Source organism: Dioscorea cayenensis, chromosome 7 (assembly GCF_009730915.1).
Source record: "Dioscorea cayenensis subsp. rotundata cultivar TDr96_F1 chromosome 7, TDr96_F1_v2_PseudoChromosome.rev07_lg8_w22 25.fasta, whole genome shotgun sequence".
Lineage (NCBI taxonomy): Eukaryota > Viridiplantae > Streptophyta > Magnoliopsida > Dioscoreales > Dioscoreaceae > Dioscorea > Dioscorea cayenensis.
The window spans coordinates 16,849,292-16,873,653 of NC_052477.1; the positions used below are offsets into that span (position 1 = coordinate 16,849,292).

At 32.8% G+C, this 24,362-nt stretch overlaps 2 protein-coding genes across 2 annotated transcripts; both read left to right on the forward strand.

Annotated features, from left to right (window-relative positions):
• The first annotated feature begins 17,123 nt into the window (after nucleotides 1–17,123).
• On the forward strand, nucleotides 17,124–21,565 carry LOC120265102. Its single transcript, XM_039273013.1, has 3 exons — nucleotides 17,124–17,280; nucleotides 20,700–20,908; nucleotides 21,041–21,565. Exons 1-3 carry the CDS (start codon nucleotides 17,124–17,126, stop codon nucleotides 21,563–21,565), a joined length of 891 nt encoding a protein of 296 aa, XP_039128947.1.
• Nucleotides 21,566–22,817: 1,252 nt separating this feature from the next.
• LOC120265103 (uncharacterized mitochondrial protein AtMg00820-like) lies at nucleotides 22,818–23,597 on the forward strand. Its single transcript, XM_039273014.1, has 2 exons — nucleotides 22,818–22,877; nucleotides 22,929–23,597. Exons 1-2 carry the CDS (start codon nucleotides 22,818–22,820, stop codon nucleotides 23,595–23,597), a joined length of 729 nt encoding a protein of 242 aa, XP_039128948.1.
• Nucleotides 23,598–24,362: the final 765 nt, after the last annotated feature.

The window sequence follows — 24,362 nt, forward strand, 5'->3', positions numbered from 1 at the left end:
ATTGACATTGTTTGTCCTTTACAATGTATTTTCTATTAATATTTATTTTAATTCATTTATTTATTTATATGATGTTTGATTGGCAGCCATGACATAAGCAAAGATGACCATATAGTAACACCACAACGCAAGGCTTTTTCTTCCAGTAAAGTTTACATTGTCTTCCCCACTTTCCTCTAGCACGGCCGCAACCTCCACCACAACAAGACTGAGAATCATCATCATCATTTTTAACACCATCGACTCTCTACAAACCCTTTCATATAATAACTTTTCAGGGATTTGAGTTTGGCAATAAATTGTGTTTCTAATGGTCAGTACTTGTTCATTGCTCAAAAGGTGACGTAATGAATGCCATTAATCTACAGATAATAATAATCAAACTTATCTTCAACTGAATTCCTAGCAATTTCATGGTTTCTATTTTTTCTATTGGATGCAGCATAAAGTGACATCCGGGAAAGAGCTCATCATATTACGCTATTTTCTGGGTTTCATCTCAAACATAGACCAGAAACAATAGCGGATTAATTTTTTGTGTGGTCACTAAAGTACCCCATTATTTCAAATTGGTAACTTAGCTTTAATTTGAATCAAATTGCTAACTAAAATTAATTTGTTATCACCGGCCGATTACCCATACGTTTCCTAGCCCCTCATTGCTAATGTGGCTGCCGGAGAAGCCCAGTCAACAAGTTAATTACACATTATTTAGCATAAGTGGCATGTCCACATGGACAAAATTTGCCATGTGGACAAGGAATCCTCTACATCAGTCACCCTCCATGGCAGCATGAAACAATAAGACTGTTGGTACTTGTACAGTTATCTAGATTAGAAATCATAGTAAATGTCGAACAACGCCATGTTGGACGCCGCAGGGAGGTCACCGGTGCATTTAATGAAAGCATCACAGAGGATGGTGTAGGCATCGGTCTGGAGGTGGGTCACGCCCATGCCAGAATCCACTATGACTATGCCGACACTGGTCTCATCCATGGAGAAGGACGATGGTGGGATGGAGAGAAGCTCACGGCCGACATTGATCCTGGTCATAGAGACATAGTAGAAGATATCTATCTTGTGGTTCTGGAGCAATGGTTTGGTGACCTTATTGGCGTCCGGTACAGCAGAGGGTCCGAACTGGAGGATGGAAGTGGTGGTGGAGTCACGGTCCATGACGTAGTACGAAAAGGTACGGGTAGAGATTTGGGAAGGGAACAAGAAAGATCCACCGTCGAGGCCGAGAAGCCCCGCAGCACCAACGAAGAGACCTTCATTGTCGTGATCACAGCCGATGGTGATGCCGAAAATTAGGGAGAAGTTAAAGAAAGAGATCGGTTGCTTGCAAAGTCACCGAGGATGTAAGATCCTTTGCCGTAGGAGACTTGGTAGAGGTACGAGGAGTTCCGGCAAGCGGAGACGTTAAGGGTGCGGCAAGGTTCGGAGTTGCAGGTGAGCGAGGAATAGGTCAATAATAATGAAGGATTGAGAATCTCAACGATTTGCTAGTAGCATTCGGCGCTGGGCTCTCACTGAATCCAGGTGACGTCGTTGCCAGTATCGGTAACCAAGAAGAGAGGTTTCACTGTCTGGTCAACACCAACGCGAGAGATGTACTTGCCACTGCCTTGGCTCGAGCCAGAGACGATCGGGCATGGAAACATTGATGGCATGGAGGGTGACTGATGCGGAGGGTTCCTTGTTGACATTGCAAATTTTGTCCATGTGGGCATGCCACTTATGCTAAATAATGTGTAATTAAGTTTTTGATTGAGTTTCTCCGGCAGCCGCATTAGCAATAGGGGCTTTGATACGTAGGGGTGATCGGACGATGATAACAAATTAAATTTAAGTTATCAATTTGATTTAAATTAAAGCTGAGTGACCAATTTGAAATAAAGGGATAGTTTAGTGACCACTCAAAAAAATAATCCGTTGTTATTCTTTGTAACATTAAATAAGATTTGGTTTTCACCGGCGAGTTGTTGTAATCATGTTCAAGTTCCAAATTTTTATTCTTCATATCTTGGAGGCTAGTTTCTCTTTTTTTTAGTCTTCTTGTCACGTTCTACTGCACTGGTATTAATATTGCTCTACAATATAAAGGCTTTTATTAATATTTATCTTAATACTTATTTGGCATAAACCAAAAATATTTTTTTAGAGAATATATCAATATTAATAAAAGGAGTTTGTTTGCAAAACATTTATAAAAATTATGTTATTTTGAAAAAATAGTATTTATATTTTTCTCAACAAATATTTATTTATTTATACTAATTATCAGTTTATAAATTTTAAAAATATCAATTAACTTCTAAATTTTTTCCTCTTTTATAAAATAAATGGAGTAGGGTGAAAAATAGGTTATTTTTTTTATATGTTTTTATTGTTAAATATTTTTAAATTTTATTTATACTAATTTTTGCTTTATAAATTTTAAAAATATTAATTGATTTCTAAATTTTTTTAGTCTTTTATAAAGTGAATGGAGTAGGGTGAAAATAAGTTATTTTTGAAATTCTTTTTTAGTTTTTTCATATTCTTTTATTTATTTATACAAATTATTGGTTTATAAATTTTTAAAATATAAATTAATTTCTAATTTTTTCCTCTTTTATAAAATGAATGGAGTAGTGTGAAAACCAAGTTTTTTTTTATTAGTTTTTAGTATTTTATATTTTTTAAATGAAATACCAACTATTTCAATTATTTTATTACAAGTGTGATTGAGTTATTTTTAGACAGAATTAAAAGGAATCTTGACTCGAAAACCATCACTGTTGGCCTAATCTTTATTCTCTCTAGTTTTTTAGTAAGTTTTCTTTTCATAATCTAGGTTTTCATTTTTCCTCTATGTATTCCCTTGTATTTCTTGCCTTAGTTTTTTGCTTTGTTTATTTTTGTCTTTCGATTGTATGATCACTATGCAATTGTTTGTCTTAGAATGGCAGATCAATATTGCAGTTATTTTATTGGAAGAATTTCTCAAGATATAGTTGAAGAAATCCTTGGATAAGTAGTTTCAACATCTTGTAAATCCCTTCATGATCTCCAAATTTTGCGCAGATTGTAATTCGAATCATTCATATAATTAAAAAAAGAAAAATTATTTATTTCAATAATAATGAAATGGGCTTTTTTTTTAGTTGCAAGAGTTTTTATGAAGCATCTAAAAGTCAGAGAGTTGGCTAATTGATGCAAATAGATAATTTATGGTACCTTGGTATGAAAGAATATATTATTTTTCGTCAGAATTGTGCATCAAGTGGAAATCTAGAAGCTTCTTGAAATGTGGCATGGTGAAAATTTTATAATTTCAATATTTATTCATCTTAGATATATTATAGTATCAATATTATAAATTAATTTTTGAAATTGTTTTGCATATAGAATGTATAAAGTTTAAAATGGATTCAGATATTCAATATTTACATAATGCAGCTTTTAAAGGTTATTTGCCTATAGAATACGCAGCAGAGATTATTTTGTATAAAGATCAGATAACACACTTTTGGTATGACAATGTTGAATTTAGTTGCTAATGAAAAAGTAGATAATGTTTCAAAAGTAATAGAGAGAAAAATATCAGGTAATCATATAATAAATAATTGGCGATATGTCGTAATAAAATTTTTTAGAGAGATAGTATGGAGTATAGAAGGTAAATGGATGAAAACGGAGGCATGTGAGTGTGACAAAGAGTTTTGTTGTCAAAAGGCCAATGATATAATTTATAATGGATGGTTAGGTGAAGATGTATTAGTGAAAGAATTTTGCAGTTAAGTTTGTAAATGGAAATATGAATTTAATTTGCTTTTAGAACTTATATAATATTTGTAGTGCTTAGGGGGGTTTTTTTTTTGTTCTAGTTTTCTTTGTTTGTAATCTGGTATTATATGCTTACTTTCTTTAGTTAATGTGATATGTAATGAATTTTTGAAGGAGAAATTGGTTGAATATTATATTAATGTAATAATGGAATGCCTCCTAATTGGGTTGTTAAAAAAAAATCCAATATATAGATGTGTGCGTGTGCCTACACGCGCTTTATCTTTTCTTGATTCTTTTAATTGTAGTATAAAATTTTGCATTTGTTTTATCTTGTAAGAGTACTCCAATATTTATATATGTATATATATATATATATATATCTTAAGTATTCATTAATGTCTAGAGATAGAGATCCTCTTGTGCTTGGTTAAGTGATTGGTGACGTGATTGATCCATTTATGAAGTTAGCAAGCATGAGAGATGTGTATGGTCATAGAGAGATTACTAATGGTACTAGTTTGAGATCTTCATCAATGGTTGATCAACCTTGGGTTGATATCCAAGGATTAAATTGTGGTTCACTCTACACATTAGTAACTTAATTATTTTATTGACTCTTGTTTAATGAACCAAAGTAAGTGGTTTACTTAGTATATTTTGGTTTCATAGGGTTCAATCAAATGTAAAAGTATTGAAGTTAGTAAAGCAATCATGCTAAAAGGAAGTGTAGTTTGAGATGCTTTCACTTTCACTAATTTTCACTTTTTCTTTAGTTTTTAGATTCTTACTTTCTCCATGATTATATTTACTTAATTACTATTATTTTAATTTATTAATGATTTGCATTAATTAGAATAATAATTCATAATAAAATTTTGAAAAGTGAATGGCCTTAGAATGACAATGCAAACTCTTGAATAAGTGGATATATAGCTTTCAATTGTTTACTACTTATAAATGCAAATCATGCAACAGTATGTAATTTCGAGAATTATTCAATTTCATTTCCTTATCCCTCTTTTCGACACAAAATGCTTTTAGCATTTTTTTGAAGGGAAACCATTAAATTTTAGGTAAGAATATTAAATGCAATTATTAAAATGAATGCTCCACTAACATTATGCTTTAAAGTCAATATCCTCTCTAATTGAATGATCAGGATCTTTGTTTTTCTATAGTTTACAGAGGTGATCAAGATTCTAAAGGCTTTACTTTCTCTATTTTTTGTTGGTAGTTTTCTTTTTTTAAAAAAAACAAATTAGGGTTTTATGCAGCTTTAAAAGATAAAATATTGGGTGTTCATGTGTGAGATAAGATAGTGTTGAAATTCATGCATGTTGAGTAAATTTTTGATAAATTCCAAAGATAAATTAATTTAATTATTTATATTTCTTTAATTTAAATGAAGAGAGAATAGGGAGTCATTCATCTAGCTAGGAATGTTGTTTATTATTAAAGATGGCTCAATCAAATTGATGTGAGGATTTCTTATTTAAAATAATTTGTTTAGTATTCTAATTAGATTTATTTGAATTATTTAAAATTTTTGGATTTATCTAAAATCAAAATAAATATAATAAAGAATATATATATATATATATGCTTATATTTTCTTACTTAAAAATAAATAAATAAATACCATCCCCTAAATATCTATCTTTCTAACTCTTATTTGTGGCAAAATATTTTTCCAGCTTCGGTTGATTGAATATTTCAATCTTCAATTAAAGTTTATTTCTTTTTAAAGAAGATTTCCGTATTATTTGCATCTTGTAATGATGCTAGTGTTTCATGTGTCTCATTCATATGTGTTTCTGTTATTAATTATCATATTAATAAAAAATATTATAATTGATAAAAACAAAGCAATATTAGTCCTTTAAATATGTAATTTTGTGCTTAAAATATAGAATTTTGTGGAATTGTTGAATAAATCAATATTTGACATACTCATTGTAGTGTAGCTAAATTCAATTTAATTTGCAATTGTGTCAATTCATGCATTCTGTGGAGGGTAAAGTGGATAATATTTTTAAATTTATAACGCAATACATTATACTGGTGTTCACCTCTAATGACTTCATAGTTTTTTTAAAAAAAATAATATATTTAATGAGATATGGCAAATGTAATCACATATTAAACTTATCTTATTCTTTATATAATAAAAAGAAAGGTATTTGTTCTTGAACTTTGTCTTGTGATCATCTTGTTTTTTCACATTAAACCAACCTATTGCAGGTGTACCCCTGAATAATTTTGAAATTGCATATTTGTACTTGAATAAAAAATAATTGCATACATACCCTTGAATAATACATATAATTGTGTATATTCCCTTGGGGTTAAAATTGGTTGAAAAACCATCCGTTAACAAACAACAGATATATAAAATGACCATTATATCCTTTACATATTTACCCTTGAAAAGTGTTTTTAATTGTAAAATGACCATTTACAAGGTTAATTTTGGACCTTTTGTATATTTTAATCCAAGTTATAACCATATTTGATAAAGTTTGATTAACTTCTGTTAACGGAATATAATAGTAGGGGCATATTCACAATTATCTATATTTTTCAGAGGTATATATACAATTATATTTTTTATGAGGCTAAATATGCAATTATAGAACTTTTGAGGGTTTTATAACCAATTTTCCCTTATATAATAAGTCTAATTATCTATAATCCTATTATTTTACATTCGATACATGTATGTGATCACATACTTATAATCTCAATATTAATATGTGTTGTGCTATGTTTTTTTGCTACAAATTGTGGTGAACTTTTAAAAAAATGTTAAGATATTTATCCAAGTAATTTAGTATACATGTTTAAAAGGGGAAAATGATAAGATCCAATTATTTCTTCATTATAATTTTTTTTATTTATTAAAAGGTCATCTATCATGTTGCAAGTTATTACACTATTTTATCAAGTTAGTTGTTCAAACTCTGTAATTTCTTTAAAAAAAATTTTGATGGTATTACTAACTTTCTTCAATAGTCAGGTACATTTTAAAATCATGCTAGTAACGTTGTTTGTATGTATATTGGATATTGTTTTAGCATTCATAATTACCTGCAACCATTTGCTTACTAATGAAAGGTAACAACCAAGGTTTTTAATGAGATTGATTTTAGACATTAAAAATGCCTGGTTTTAGACATTTAAAATGCTATATTAAAATACAAATGCAATATAAATGAAATAGGATGATTATGAAAGAAGATGTGGAAAACCTATCATAAGATCATAATTTAGTCATTATTAGTAGAACATAAAGGTAATATAGATATAAAAAGGGAAAAAATGTTCTTACCTCCAAAAAATATAGCGAACACTTGAATCAGCTCACCACTGTTTTTTAAACATATGTAAATAATAGAATGTGAGATACAATTTGAAGATAGTAACAAAATTTGTTAATGATATTTTAACTGAATATTAGATGGCGGCCCTAGATTTTAACTAAATATCTTGACATGAAGAGTATGAAATTCCTGGGAGTAAGATTGGTAGTAATAGCTCAAAAAACATTAGTCTCATTCATACCTAAGAGCGCAACTCTAACAAGATCTCTAATGAACTGGTGAACTTTATGCTTCAACTTATGAATACCATGACCACCACTTGTGTAAATTGCCTTGATTATCACGTAAAATAATTTCATAACACTTTCTTTTTAATTTTTTTATTTTTCTTCCTCTATTTTCAAACTTGATAGACTGGCGTGTAGATAAAAAAGAAAAGTCCTCGTCAATAACTAACAAAACATGATTCATTTTTTCCCTAGTCTTCCCTCGTCTTTATGTTAGGATCTCTACATCATTCATTTGTCACCCTTGTTTTTCTCTGTTCCTTGTCTTCCCATTCCTAACATTTGGTTTCTTGTTTTTGTTTATATTTTCCTTGTTTTGTTTTCAAACTTGATAAACCCATCTGTAGAGAATTCTGAAAGATAGGTCCTTGTCTCAAAGTCAAACAAATACACACATTAGCAAATATAATATATCTAACCATATAGACTATTTCTTATACATGTTGCAATAGTGATTCTAATTATATACAAATAAAAAAGAGTGATTAAGTATATATATATATATATTAAAGTAGAAGGATTGAGTATATATATATATATATATATTATTATTTCTCCTTAAAAAAACTCATATTTTTCACTGCATAATTAATATATATATATATTGCTTCTTTTCTTATTTTTATTTTCCTTGTTTAGTTTTCAAACTTGATATGCTCATGTGCATGGAATGAAGAAATGTCCTTATCGCAAGGTCAATTAACCCATACATTAAACAATATAATATATATAAATATATATACTACTAATCATCCATGCTGCAATAGTAATTCTCATTATATACAAATAAACAAAGAGGGATTGAGTATGTATATTTAATTGTTATAGTTTTAGATACGTTCTATTCACATGGAAAAATATTTAAATGCAAGAACTAATTTTTTTTTACACAAGAATATATTTCATAATTTACTTTTGAAAAAATCCAATGTTTTTCATCAATTTTTTTTAAAAAAAAAAGATGAAGAGAAAGAAATTTTTCTATCAAGATTTCATCAGACAACAATTGTGTATCTCCTGCTCCTTGTCTTTTTATTCCTAGCACTTGTTAATCTCTTTGTTTTTATCTTCATTTTGTTTTATAGATTTAATAAAATGTCTTGCAAACAAGAAAGAGGGATCCTTGTCTCCATCACAAACCCTAGAGAAGTCTTTGTCAATAAGCAAGAAACATTATTTGTCTTTGATTAGTTAGGACATAGCCAACATTTCTTTGACTACAATGTGTAGTTGTTGTGTTTTTCCTTGGCCTATATGTTAGGATCGTACATGTTGTAATAGTGATTCTAATTATATACAAATAAATTAATAGGAATTGAGTATATATTTATTTATTTTTTATAATTTTAGATCCATTTGGTTTACACAAAAAATATATGAATGGAATTATCAATTTTCCCGCAAAAGAATATATGTTATAATTTTATTTTTAAAAAATTTCCATATTTTTCTCACAATTTGTTTTGTTTTTTTTAAAAGGAAGAGAAAGAAAAGTCTCCATCAAAATTTGACTGGCTACAGTTGTGTATGTCTTGTTTTTGTCTTTCCAATCCTAATATTTCTTACTCTCTTTGTTTTCTTCTTCCTTTATAACATGTCTTGAAAATAAGAAAGAGGAGGATTGTCTCCACCACCAACCCTAGAGAAGTCCTTGCCAATAGGCAAGAAAACATTATGTATCATTGATTAGTTAGGCCATGGGCTATGTTTCTTTTGACTACAATGTACAGTTGTTATGCTTTTCCTTGCCCTTTATGTTAAAATCCCTGCACCATTTCACATGGCACCCTTGTGTGTCTATTATTCCTTGTTTTCTCGTTCCTAACTTTTCCCCCTCTTTTTTTTTGTTTAAAAAAAAAATCACTTGTTTTTGTTTTCAAACTTGATAACATCATGTGCAAGGAAGGAAAAGATTTCCTTGTCTTAAAGTCAAACAAATCCACACATTAACCAATATGATATATATATACTATTAATCATGTTGCAGTAATGATTCTAATTGTATACAAACAAACTAAGAAGAATTGAGTATATAATTTTAATTTATATAATTTTAGATCCATTTGGTTCACATAAGAAATTTTTAATTTATATGAATTTTTTTTTTGCAGAAGAATATATTTCATGATTTACTTTTGTAAAAATCCAATTTTTTCATCGCAATTTCTTTTTTAAAAAAGATGAAGAGGAAGAAAATCCTCCATCAAGATTTCACAAACTACGATTGTGCATCTCCTATTCCTTGTCTTTTCATTCCTAACACTTGTTATTCTCTTTGTTTTATCTTCATTTTGCTTTATAGATTTAATAAAATGTCTTGCAAATAAGAAAGATGGGTCATTCTCTCAGAACAAACCCTAGAGAGGCCTTTGTCAATAAACAAGGAAACATTATTTGTCTTTGATTAGTTAGGGCATAGCCAACATTTCTTTGACTACAATGTGTAGTTGTTGTGTTTCTCCTTGGTCTATATGTTAGGATCATTCATGCTATAATAGTGACTCTAATTATATACAAATAAATTAAGAGGAATTGAGTATATATATATATATATATAATTTTTATAATTATAGATTCATTTGGTTAACATAAAAATATTTGAATGGATTTATTATTTTTTAACTGAAAAATATATGTTATAATTTTCTTTTTAAGAATTCCAATGTTTTTCCTTAGAATTTTTTTTTGGTTTTTGAAAAAAGGAAGCGAAAGAAAATCCTCCATCAAAATTTGATAGGTTACACTCGTGAATGTCCTGTTTCTTATCTTTCCAATCCTAACATTTCTTACTCTCTTTGTTTTTTATTCATTAATAAAATGTCTTGTAAATAAAAAAGAGGTTATTCTTTTCCTTGACCTTTATGTTAAAATCCATGCACCATTCACATGGCACCGTTGTGTGTCTATTGTTTCTTGTCTTCTCATTCCTAACTTTTTCCCCCTTGATTTTAAAAAATTTAATTGTTTTGGTTTTCAAACATGATAGCCTCATGTCAAAGGGAAGGAAAAGATATCCTTGTCTCAAAGTCAAACAAATCCACACATTAACCAATATATATATATATATATATGTATGTATGTATGTATGTATGTATATTTAATTGATATAGTTTTAGATCAAATCGGTTCACATAAAAATATTTAATTTATATAGTTTTATATGAAGATTTTTTTCACAGAAGAATATATGTTTTAGTTTTCTTTCAAAAAATTCTCATGTTTTCCCTCACACTGTTTTCTAAATAAATGGAAAAACAAATGTATTCACCAGTAGAATATATATTATTAAACTTGTATTGAGTGCAATATTTTCTTAGTTTATCAAATTTGTAACAACTACAAATGAGAGGAAGCTGAATAGCAATCATTTTTTCCCTAGAAGTTTGCTCTGTTTATTGGTTTTTTTTTCAACATGGGACCTATTTTTGATGAGGTGTTATTTTCATAGCTAGAAAGTCTTTGTACATCACTTTCATGACGCATTGATTAGTACATTGGACCTATTTTTCATGAAGTGTTATTTTCACGTCCAAAAAGTCATTGTACATCACTTTCATGTCACAGTCACAATAAGAGCTTAGAAAGACAGTTTTTTGCTAAAAAAAGTCATGAGCATTAAACATATTACCAATTATACAATGCCAAATGTCCTTTTTTCCCTTGTCTTGTTAAAATTTCCCTTTTTTTTGTTTTCAAACTTGATAGCCTCATGTGCAGGGAAGAAGGAGATATCATTGTCTCAAAATCAAATACACACACACATTAACCAATCTAATATATATAAATATATATACTACAAATCTTCCATTATGCGATATTGATTTTCATTATATTAAAAAAAAAAAGAGGAATTGAGTATATATATTTCATTTATCTAGGTTTAGATCCATTTGGTTCAAATTAAAAAAATATTTGCATGGAAAAATATATTTTTCCATAGAATAATATATGTTCAAATTTTCCTTTTAACAAAATCCCATGTTTCCCCTCACAATTTTTTCCCCCAAAATAAAGAGGCAGAAAGCAATATATTAACTAATAGAATATATATTATCAAACTAGTATTAAGTGTAATATTAGATAACAGCTACAAATAAAAGGAAGTTGAATAGAATCCCTATTATTTCATTCTGATTATCAATATCTTAGTCTTATCAACTCATGCAACCTTTCAAAGTTTCATTATTCTATGCTTGCACTGTAGAGTAATACCACCTGGGTATCATCATATATTGTTGCCATGTCCTCACGAACGCCATATTTTCTTCTAATATCCGGCATATGGCTAGAATTTAAATGAAATCACTGCATATAATTTTTTTGCATTTTTGACATTACTATAGAGTTGAAGTCATAGGTATTCATGCTCACCACTAAATAACTCTAGGGCACATAGACATGAAGAATAGGCAGGTTGTGAGTATTAAGCTCTACATTAGATTGACTTACCGATGATGAGGTCAAGAATGCTTTTGTCGAAGCTAGGCAGTCAAGCTCTGCATTAGGCTAACATGGTAAGGATGAGGTAAATGATGCTTTGCAAGAAGCTTGGGTTTCCTGATGAATGCATTTTATATGGGTATTTTATATACCCTATTGTGTGTTTTACTTGTTTTTTTACAACGTTTTTATGACATACTGATGCAACTTGAGATATGTTTGCTAAATGTTGCAGATAATTGGGGTTCAGACCAAAAGGAATGAAAAGAAACCAATTCTGATGCAAAACAGCATTGGAATATAAGTTTCAGGACAAGCAGGGTCCAAAGCACACCCACGCTCAGAAGCACGGGTGTGCTAAACCCCCGTGCATTTTACTAGAGTTTGTACAAAATTAAAAAGCATAGTTTCGCTGCCCCTAGCACCATCGTGCTGAAGGAGCACGGTCAGTAAGCACGGGTTTACTTACCCCCAGCATTTTACTAGAAATCTCACGAGAATATCTACATGGTTAATATGCTCCTAGCACGAGCGTGCTCTCCAAGCATGGTCATGCTTATTCCTGTGTGATTTACAGGTTTTGTGCAGAAATCGATTCCTAGGATTTAGAGCCAAGTACGGTCATTAGCACGGTCATCATCACGGGCGTGCTTACATCAGGAAAGAGTTATTTAAGCCCTAAAATTAGATTTTGAAGGATTCTTCTTATCTCTCTTTGGAGGTGCGGGTTAGGGTAGCCATCAGCACCATTCAGAACCAGATCTAGAGTCGGAACAAGTGTGGAAATAGAGGATCGTCAATGACAACCATTATCAAGCCTTCTCCGATGTGATTGTGAAGCAAGAAGGGAGTTTAATGGACGGGTTCTATTTCTCTTATTGCTTTGCTATAATTGTTAGTAAGGCTATGAGGGGCTAACCATCTTTTAGTGCTCCGAATTATGAACCTTAACTTCTAATGCTTTGATTTTAGTGAATTGATTCCTGAGTTTCCTTGTGGTCTCCCTTTTGTTCATATTACTTATCTTTCTAGGTGTTGATTGCCTTGATGCTTGTATGTTGCTAGCTTAACGAGGGACTTACCGATAGCCATATATGCGTTGATTTTTTGTTGCTATTTCCCCCGATGGTTGCCATTGCATTTTAAGTTGCTAGTCATTGCTAACCAATGTAATTCATATTACCATATGTGAATCCATTTTCTGGGAATCATCATTAAGGAGAAGTTAATACATAGATCAATTTTTTTTTTCTCAATTCTGCAGTTTGTGAGATGCTATATGCAGTCCAAGGAATTCAAGAAGAGGCTGAAAGGCTGTGAAGAGGAACTCCAAGTTGGTGACACTGACTTTTCCTCAATTGTAACTTTTATGTTTTGTTTATGTGATTATTTAATCATGTGAATCAAACTAGTGTAATCATTTAAAATGTTGTTTACATGATCATGTTGAAAGTTTCATTAACACAATTGCTGCCATTATGATACACAAAAGACATAGCCGACCATTATGTTCATTAATTAGGACTGAGTATGTGGTCATGGTCAGGCTTACAGGTGTGACATGATTGATTGAATCTAAGTGATATCTATCCGGGAGGGGTATACTCTCTGACAGGAGCCTGATCCTGATCCATACTTAGTAATTTAACATAATTTTATAGTAAGTGGGTTTTTTATGGATTAGTTTTTCCTTGCAAACGCAAGCAACCCTATAATAAGTGGGAAGGCTTGGGGCCATTCTTGTCACCTAAATATATATAGATGAAAGTTTGCTTCATAAAACATGACTACATTATTGCTCTTTAGTTAATGAAGAATGACCTTCTGATAAACGCCTAAATGTACGTATTTTATACATATTAATCTTGTATTACTTTGTGTATATTTTAATGAATTGATGCCCGTTTAAGTGTAATTTGGTTATTTCGGTGTTGCAGATCTTAAAAGAGCCGAATGAAGCTCAAAAATGCAAATTGGATGAATTCGACACCAAAAACGGCATTTTTAGAGTTCAAGCACTGTAGTGTTACTGTAGCCGGGGTCACTATTCATGCTGCGAGTATTCGGCTGTGAGCTTCACCGGCTCCATGCGCCCGCATGGGTGCCCTTGAGGTTTGCTGGAATTTCACAACCCTCGGTACTGCAGCAGAAACACTGGAGTAAGAACACTGTAGCAAATCATTGTAGATGAGTACTGTAGCACCGACGCATTTTCTTGCCGAAACGCCAGTGAGCTTCACGGGCTCCATGCGCCCGCATGGAGCCCGTATGGACCTGGGATATAAAAGGAGACTGATTTTGTAGGCCAAAGGGGGGCTTTTGGTGGGGCAGTTTTCTCTTGGGCCTCTTTGGCCGCCGCCCCGCTCTTCCTGCCAGCGATCTACTATGCAAGGCTTCACCAAGAGGGAGCCAAGCTTTGGAGGAGAAGATTGGGAGAAGATCCCTAGGCGTCAAGGCATCATTTGAGGGAGATCTCTTCAAATCTTCAAGACCTTCACTATCCAAGGGGATCTAAAGCTAGAGGGAGTAGTTCTTACTTCTTTTTCTTGTTTATTTGTTCCTTGGACTTGTATGAGTGGTCCTCTATCATGAGGCACTAACTTATTTGTGATTTGGATATGATGAACTCTAGGGTTGATTGTTTTGTAATTTGGATGATCATCTTTATTGATGCTTTGTTAGATGTTGTATTTCTTTTTATGGAATCTTGTAGTTTGTGGTTCAAGCCTTGTGTACTTTGATGTGTTGATTTGCATGAGAACTCTGTATTTCAACTTCTAGGTTGTACTTGGTTGCGTGACCATCGTCCTTGTACTAGACGCACTTGGCTTGGAAGGGATCCATGTCTGAGATACTGCTGTGACCATCGGGTATTTTTGTACCCCTCCGACAATTAGGGTTGGACCTAGTTTGAGTATCGACCTTGATTAGAGATTTCCACGAGGTGTAATGCAATCATCACGAGGATTTGGGCGAGGCGATTCGACCCAATACTTGTATGGGATTAGGGGTTCAATTGCCGTGACCATCGGGTTGAGCTAATTTAGGATTCTCACTGCCCAACTACCATCTCGCATTTCATCCTAAATTCGAGGATCTAATGACAACCCTAGGGGATTCGTTGTCCAAATCACTCCCTTCACTGTTTGATTCTCCCTTGAGTTCGTATTGTGTGTAGTAGTACACGGTTTCATTGTAGTTAATTCTTTCTCTTTTTATAATTACTATTCCTCTTTCGGAGTGTTAGGCTAGGAAATATATGAAAGGGAAGTAATAGTAGCTCCTTGGGCCCAGGGAATACGACCCTCTCGTGCTCGCACGAGAGGTATTACTTGACGACTCCTTGCACTTGCGGATCTCGCATCACCTTCGCTTGGAATGCTCTTGTGTTATATTCGCTGTAGATCATAGGATGCATTTTGGAAAAACATATGGGTTTTTAATCAATCATATGAGAAATCAGGAATGGTTGTTAAACAGTAGCAGTCTTTAAAATTACTGCTTCATTTTTTAAATGCTATTCTTTACTTCTATCTCTTGGTTTAGTATTTGTTGTGCTTATTAATCATATTATGAGGACCCTTTCATTTCTGAGTAAAAGGAACCAGAAAACTGTTAAGCTGTCTATTAATCAAAAGTCACCTTTTTATCATCCTACATTAGATGATGTGTTAGGACTTGGGAAATAATACACAATAAATGGTGCCCTAGTTGTATACCATCAGAAGATAAACAAAGTGAACATCCACACTACTATATTTTATGATTAGAAGAACATTGTATGTTGTGTGGCAGAATATATTCAAGTTATGACTAACATTTGAGGGGGTTTTGTTTTAGATCAAAGTGAATGGCCGGGACCAAACAAATAACAACTATGATTACATTTCTACTGACTGTACTCATTAATAATATCAGAGCATAGCCATTACGCCCTAAATATGTAATCTATTTAGAGTTCAAGTACACATTAAGTTAAATTGTATTATTATCAGTCCTCTTACATGTTTTTTATTTATTTACATTCTTCCACATCTCCTTATAGTCACTTTTGATACGGCGATGGCTGAAGTCAATGGGATTGAAAGCTTTGGAGGTAGAGATGATTCATCATATCCAAATGAGAAACTATGAAAAGTTGGGCCGAGTTGGGCTAGGTTGGGAAGGTCCTTATTGAAGAATCACATTGCCCCTAAATGCTGGCAATGGATATCCAGGTTGTATTATTTATTTCAAAAGTCACCAACTGCAATATTTCCTAAATTGTTATCTTCACTATTGATTTCATAAATTAGTGGTTTGCCCCTAAATGTTATTTCCTTTGATATCTTGAAGAATCCCCATCTGTACATTTAATTACTGATATTTTTGCCCTTGGTTGTACTTCTAAATAATTTTCCACAGCTAGTTTTCGTTAAACTCAAACATAAAAGATGAGAAAGCTTGAAGTAGAACATTCATATTTGGAGACCTCTAGTATCTGTTTTTTGGCCAATTATACTTTAGTACAAAGATTTTTTTTTCTAGTTTAAAATAATGATTAATAAGGTATCTATTTTCTGTGGCGATGGGTTCTGTTGATGAATTTGATGATCAATTTTATTACATTAATAGTTTAGTTTTTGGCTAAATTACCCTTTTTTGGGTTAAATGTTGATTTCTAGGATATCTAATTAAAGAAGATATAAGTAAAATTTATTAAATAAGACTACTGTCACAAAAAAAGAAATAGAGAACCTATTGCATGCATAAATTAATTTAAACTACCTTGTTGATGTTTATAACTTAATGAGCAATCTATTTTCCATACTTTTTTATTAATACAACCAATGGTTGTTCACCTTTCTATTGGATTACACTGTAAGTGGCAACTTGGTGTTAGTCATGACTATCAAATTGATGAATATAAAAGAATTAGATTTAATATTAGAAAGCGGTAGTTTGATTTTTGCATGACTAGATTTGAAAATTATTTATTTATTTGTTTTATGATGAGTTAAGACTATAATATTATTGTTTGCAAACAGTTTGGTTTTACTCTTTCAAATGTAGATAATTTTATCCGCATAGAGTTCAATGCCTTGCTCAAAGGGCTATGCAAGATAGCGAGGTTTGACAAGTTGTTGGAGATGTAGAATCGGATGGCCATGAATGAATTGCGTCCCGATTTGTTCACTTATGGAATTCTAATTCATGGGCTGTGCGAGGCTGATAATGTGGATAGAGCTTCACGGGTGTGTACAGAGATAATTAAGTCCGGATAGAGCTTCACGGGTGCTGATAATTGTTGGAGAACAGCATGGTTGATGAAGCAATGCTCGTTTGGGAGGAGTTGATGAAAGGCCATGATGCTTGTTATCGAGATGCAGTAACTTACGGTGTTCTTATCCATGTATTGTGCGAGAAAGGTTTTATCGGCAAGGCTTTGCAGATCTTTAATGAAGCTGTAGGAGTTGGTAAGGATGTTTTGGATGTCTATTGATAACTTTCTATTGTCATATTAGATGTTTAAATATTATATTTTATATTGGATTGTTCTATTAGATGTTTGGACTATTATATTTTGTATTGATTTATTATATTAGATGTTTTGACTATTATATTCTATATTGGATTGTTGTTTTGAATATATATAAATCAGAATGTTTATTTTGCAAAATATTATAAAAGTTATTGTTGAGGATTGTAAATTAGGATTTAAAACATGTTTGTAAAAAAGGTTTCAAAAATTATTGCAAATAATCGTAACCCGTGTCACAGTTTTGTTTATTATGAATAATTAATTTGCGACATAATTTATTATAATAAAAATGTGTCACAAAACGTCTCACAAAATTACAATATAATTTGTGACACAATTTGCGACAATCAAAATATGTCGTAAAATTTGTTGTAAAAAATCTCACACAATTGCAACATAATTTACGACAAACAAAACGTGTCGCAAAAAAATGTTGCATATTGTTGCAAATTGAATTGCAAATATTATCTCAGAAGACCCATGAATTGCAATGAAATTTACAAAGTTTACATTTTGTGTCCCAAATTTTGCAACACATGTTTCAAAAGTGTACCAAAATTTTTGACATCTAAAACACGACACATTTTATTGTGTCGCAGATTATGTTAGAAATTGCATTTTGCAACATTGTTTAAATTTTTTTGTGTCACAAAAATGTGTTGCAAATAACGTTATTTTTTTGTAGTGAACAATGAGAGCTTAGTAACAAAGCTTTTGCTATCAAAAGTCATGAAATTAGACATATGGCCAATTATGCAACGCCAAATGTCCTTTCCAAATGAACGTTGAAAAACAAAGTATTTTAAGAGATAAAATTAAGAGTAAGTACATATAATATATATGCTAATTAGTTTTAAATATTTAATTTTTAAATATTGAACAATTAATATTCAGGTTTAGCTTGACCGTTACACTTTATTAATAATTGACATGCGTTCGGAGGGCAAAGTTGGGGGAAGGAAGTGGCGAGCCTGGCGGCGTAGTGGATGTAATTTAATTATTGCTTTCTACCCACGGAGGAGCAGCCGCATTATGTATATCCACTCTACCATCTAATGAAAATATTTAACAATTTATTTAAATATTTAAACAATGAAAATTTGCTAAACTTTGGAATGTAATCAAACTGATAGGAAAGTGCCAAATTGGCTAAAATTGATGTTGCACCTTGCAATTTCTTTTGAAGGACATCATCTTTATTTTATTTTTTTCCATCCTTCTTCAATTTCTTGAATAAGGGTAACAAGCAAACCAACCATTGATCCACCATCCGTTATACATAGTATTTAGGGGTATTCATGATAAATGTGTTTAAGCATTCGTGTAAATTGAAAAGATAAAAGAAACGAGTTCAATTCATTCATCAGCACCATGACATTAGACGCATAATTGCCATCACCATGACATTAATTAGTACATTTCAGCATCACAGATAAGATTTTATTATATCAAAAATCTATTTATAAAATTTATGATGGTTTTTAAGTGATGCATGTCAACAGGGAATGGAAATTCTCAAGAACAAGAGATGGTTTGCACTCGTTCTTCTTTAAAAAATTGAAAGCTTTTATGTGCATCTACTTTCAAACCTTGTCCTTATCTTTCTGGCCTTTTGTTTTTGAACACGTCTCTCACCAAAATAGAAGCAATTTTTTTTTCACAATTAGCTGTACATTAAGTTGTATAGATGTATAATATTGTCCAGTATCACAAACCATACCATTTAATCAGAAGTCTCTTTGCAATACCAATGATAGTTCTTAGTTAATGCAGTTTTGTCAGGATGAAAATTCTCGAGAAAAAAGCGAGTTTATGCTCTTTGTGCTTTTAAAATATGAAAAGCCTTTTATGCGAATCTTGTTCCTAACCTCTTTGTCTTATGCAATTAACTGCATATTATGTCTTTTTTCATGAGACCATTGTAACCCATATTCTCTTGTATGATTTGATTGAGTTTCATTTTGAGTTTCTGTTGGCTTGATTTAGAAAACTCCCAACCGGGGTCCTAGACCCTCTCAGTCCTTAGCAGGTAATGCAATACCAATTAGAAGACAACTGTATTCAGCATGTACAAAATTTTTACGACCATCAGAGACTACGTTCACTACAAGAAAAATCCTATATCGGCATGGTAATTGGCATGGAAATAAGTTTAAAAACCATGCCAAATTGATTTTGGCACTATATTTAGCATTGAAAAATAACCATGCCCATAGCAATGGTGGAAAATGTATTTTGGCACTTTTTTTTAAATAGTACCATATTTTGTCATTGTTTTTGGCACAGTTATTTACTATTGTGCCAAACATTACCATAGTTTTTAGCATGGCCTATGGTTCCATGTTTACCATAGTTTTTTTGGTTTAGTATCGACACGGTTTTTTTGGCACGATTTTATATACTATATTTTTTTGTTCACGTTATTTGGCAAAGTTTTTAATAAAAAATTTTTATTACACCTTTCAACACACTTTTGTTTATTCTGTGAAAAAATAATTTATATAAAAATAATTTTATTTAAATTTTTTTGAATTGCACTAGTAAAAAATAAAATTGAGAAAGTTGCAAAAAGCAATACAGCAACACAAGAAATAATACCATTCATCAGTTGATTCATTCTCAGCATTCAGCAACAAACTATAAGTTAAAAAAGATCAGCTGTGAAACCACACACACAAACAAAAGCATGACATATACCACCAAACAATTAAGTCAGAATGAATAACCTAAATGAGTAGTACACATGAGAAAGTAACAAGTAGAAAATGAGGGATTAGGCCAAACCAAACCACTACTTATATATTTTGGAGGGAAGCTCAAGTCCCTCCCATATGTATTTATATAATAACTAACTACCATTTGAATTGAGAGGTGGTGACAAAACAAGCAACTAACTTTTGAATCAACAGAACGAAGATACTAACTTCCTCATCCCATGTCATTGCTGGCCCACATGATGGCATTGTGGTAAATATCACCAAGAGTAATGCCATGTCCAACCGGTATATGTTGAAGAGTGAGTTGATCTGGAAATTAACAACTAACTCAAGAAATAAAGCAAGACTACAGTGAAGCATAGGAAAAGTAACTGATTGGTTAGGCTTTACTTTGTATGTCTTTGGGATTAGTTATCCAATGTTTTGTTGTTTATGTTTGTTGTCTAAGTATGTCTGAATGATGTTGTCTGAACTATACTATTACTTGTTAGCTTTGTATTCAGTTATGATGAGAAAATTCTAAGAAACAAGCATTCTGCTTCTTCTAGTGTGATCTTTATTGAGTTTGTTCAGATCCTATCAGTGGTATCAGAGATAGTTCATTGAATTTAATTGCAAATGTCTTCCTCCTCTTCAGCTAAGGATGCTGATGTTCCCTACTTCAAAGGTGACAACTATAACCTTTGGGCTTTGATGATGAAGACCCTGTTTAGATCAAAGGATCTATGGAAATTAGTTGAGAAAGGGTTCAGTGAAGAAGGAGATGCAACTAGAATCAATGAAAGTCTCAAGAAGGATGCCAAGGCCATGTATCTAATCCAGCGAGCCCTTGATCCTAGAATACTGGTAAGGATATTATAAGCAAAGACAGCAAAAGAGGCATGGGATATCATAAAAACTGAATTCCAAGGAGACTCAGATAATTCCAACATACAACTTCATGCACTTCAAAGGGAGTTTGATGCTGTTAAAATGAAGCAAGGTGAGAGTGTCCATGACTTTGTAAGCAGGGTCCTGGACATAGTATATCAACTCAGAGCATTGAAACAAGAACTTCCTCAAAAAACAGTTGTCTCTAAAATTCTCAGAAGCCTAACTCCCAGATTTTCACAAGCAGTTCATTCAATTATTGAAGCGAAAGACCTGAACACTCTAATTGTTAAGCAACTAAGTGGTTCACTGAAGAACCATGAAGCAATACTTAATATAGAAGGTATTCACCTTGAAGGAGAAAAGGCTTTGCACGCTGGTCGTGGCTTTCAGCATCACTTTGATGGTCCCAACAAAGGTGGAAGAGGACGAGGTGGCCACCCTCTCAAAGGAAGGGGATGCAGGTGTGGCAGAAGTATCGAAGTTGGCCGTATAGAGCCTAGTCGTGGAGGAGAGCCCAGCAAGCATTACAACAGTGTGCAGTGTTTTATTTGCAAGAAATTCGGTCATGTTAAATCTCAATGTTGGTACAGAAACAAAGAAGCTAATGTTACAAAAGATGAGAAAGAGTAAGTGAAGTTGCATTCATGGCAACTAGTAATGTATCTAAAGATTCAGGAGGAGTGGTTGATTGACAGTGGTTGCTCTAGCCACATGTCAGGTGAGAAGAGACTCTTCCAGAGCATTGAAGCAACACCAAATGAAATCATCCGGTTAAGTGATGGAAAATTCTTGAAGGTTGAAGGCATTAGAAGGGTTACTCTTCGTTTAAGTAGTGGGAAGATCACTACACTAAATAATGTTCAATTTGTGCCAGAACTAGCTCACAATCTACTGAGTGTTGGACAGCTAATGGCATTGGGATATGATGTAGAATTCTCAGGAGGAAAGTGTATCATCAGAGAAGCATGTTCCAAGGTGAAAGTTGCTCAAGTTATTATGACTACACACAAACTTTTTCCACTTGAAGGTAATGATGTTAACTCAGCAAATAAAGCACAAAGAATAGCAGATGTCTCTGATCTCTGGCACAAGAGATATAGACATATTAATATGAAGAACTTGAAGTTCTTATCAGAACAACAACTAGTAACATGTTTGCCGGTCATTACTGATATAAGCTCATGTGAATCATGCGCTTTAGGCAAGCAGACATGAGCCAGCTTCACCAAAAGCTCAACAAGGAGAGCTTCAAAGCCTTTAGAACTTGTTCATCCTGATTTAGTTGGACCTGTAAACATTGAGTCAGTTGGAGGTAATTTATATTTTCTCTTGATAACTAATGATTGTTCAAGATTCTTTTGTGTGTATTTCATACAGAGAAAATCAGAAGCTTTTTAACAATTTAAACAATACAAGCTGCTTATGGAGAAGCAATACTCTCTACCAATCAAGGTTCTTTGAACGGATTATGGAGGAGAATTCACTTTCCCCTGAATTTGAAAATTATTGCAAGATGGCCGGAATACTTCATTAGTTGACAGCTCCTTACACACCAGAACAAAACAGCGTCGTTGAGCGTAAGAACAAGACGGTTATGAAGATGGCAAGAACTATGATGAAAGAGAAGGGCTTACCATCGGAGTAGTGGGCAGAAGCCGTTGCCACCTCTATCTATATCCTCAACAGGTCTCCGACGAAGGCTTTAAAGCTTCAAACTCCTTATGAAGCTCTAACTGGTGAGAAACCGAAAGTTAACCACTTTAGAATGTTCAGTTATCTTGCTTACCGCTTTGTTGACTCTCAGCAATGAAGTAAATTCAATGCAAAGTCACTTCCCTGCGTCCCGATTGGATATTGTGATTGATCCAAAGCCTATAAGGTGATGGATCCTGATTCAAAGCGCGTATATGTCAGCCAGAATATTCAGTTCTTTGAGAAGAAGGCATAGGATTGGTCGAAGAATGGTGACTCAGCTACATCAACTTATGTGTAGTCTCGTGATACTCACGTGCCATATCATGAAAAAAATGAATTTGAATCAACACTGTCCATTCAATCCAATGAATGGTCAGATTCTTCTCAGCAACTATCTACTCTTCTTCCCTGTGAACAAATCCAAGCAGCCAGAGAAGAAAAAGAAGCTCCGGCCAAGTATCGTGAATTAAGAGAGATATACAATTCTTGCTCTTTTGCTCTACTTGTTGCAGATCCTGTCACATATAATGATGCAGCAAAGGATCAAGAGTGGATTACTGCCTTGAATGAAGAACTAGAAGCAATAAGGAGGAATGAAACCTGGGAGTTGGTGGAGTTACCGAAGAATAGGAAGGAAATTGGCCCCAAATGGGTTTTTAAATCAAAACTCAATGTAGACGGTACTCTTTTAAGGAGAAAAGCTCATCTTGTAGCCAAAGTGTTCTCTCAGCATGAAGGGATAGACTTAGAGGAGATATTCTCTCCAATTGCTCGACTGGAATCTGTGCGTTTGTTTTTGGCCATCATCGCTCAGAGGGAATGGACTATCTATCACCTAGATGTTAAAATGGCATTCTTGAACGGAGAACACAAAGAGGAAGTATTTGTATCACAACCGAAAGGATATGTGATTAAAGGCAGAGAAGATGATGTATATCAACTTCATAAAACCTTATATGGCCTATGACAAGCCCATAAAGCTTGGTATAGCCGTATGGATGCTCAATTTATACAAATGGGCTTTGTGCGAAGCTTGAATGAACCCATAGTTTACTGCAAGAAGATAGGAGTCACTGAAATTCTTCTACTCTGTCTCTATGTGGATGACATAATATACATGGGGTCCTCAGAGAAGATGCTCAATGAATTCAAAAGAGTTATGATGGATACATTTGAGATGACTGATTTGGGGCCTATGAGTTATGTCCTCGGCTTGGAGGTGAAACAATTTAGAGGTTCAGCATTTTTATCTCAACCCAAATATGCCAAGAACCTCTTATATAAAGCTGGGATGTTGAATTGCTCACTAGTTACAAATCCCATGAACTCAAACAAGAAATTACACTCAAATGATAACTCTGGTAAGGTAGATGCTCTTAGATATAGAAGGCTTATAGGAGGATTGCTCTACCTTACTCACACTCGGCCGGGTATTATGCATGCAGTATCAGTAGTTTCTCATTTCATGCAGTCTCCAAGCAGGCATCATTTTGGTGCCATTAATAGAATTCTATTTTATATTAAAGGGACAGTTACATATGGGATTCACTATGCTAAGAATGAGGAATTTAAATTCATTGGTCACTCAGACAGTGACTGGGGAGGCTCAAAGGATGGTAGAAAAAGCACAACGGGGTGGGTGTTCTCGTTGGGATCAGGAGCAGTTGTATGGAGCTCAAAGAAACAACCCATCATTGCACTCTCCAGTACTAAAGCTGAATACATCTTCCTA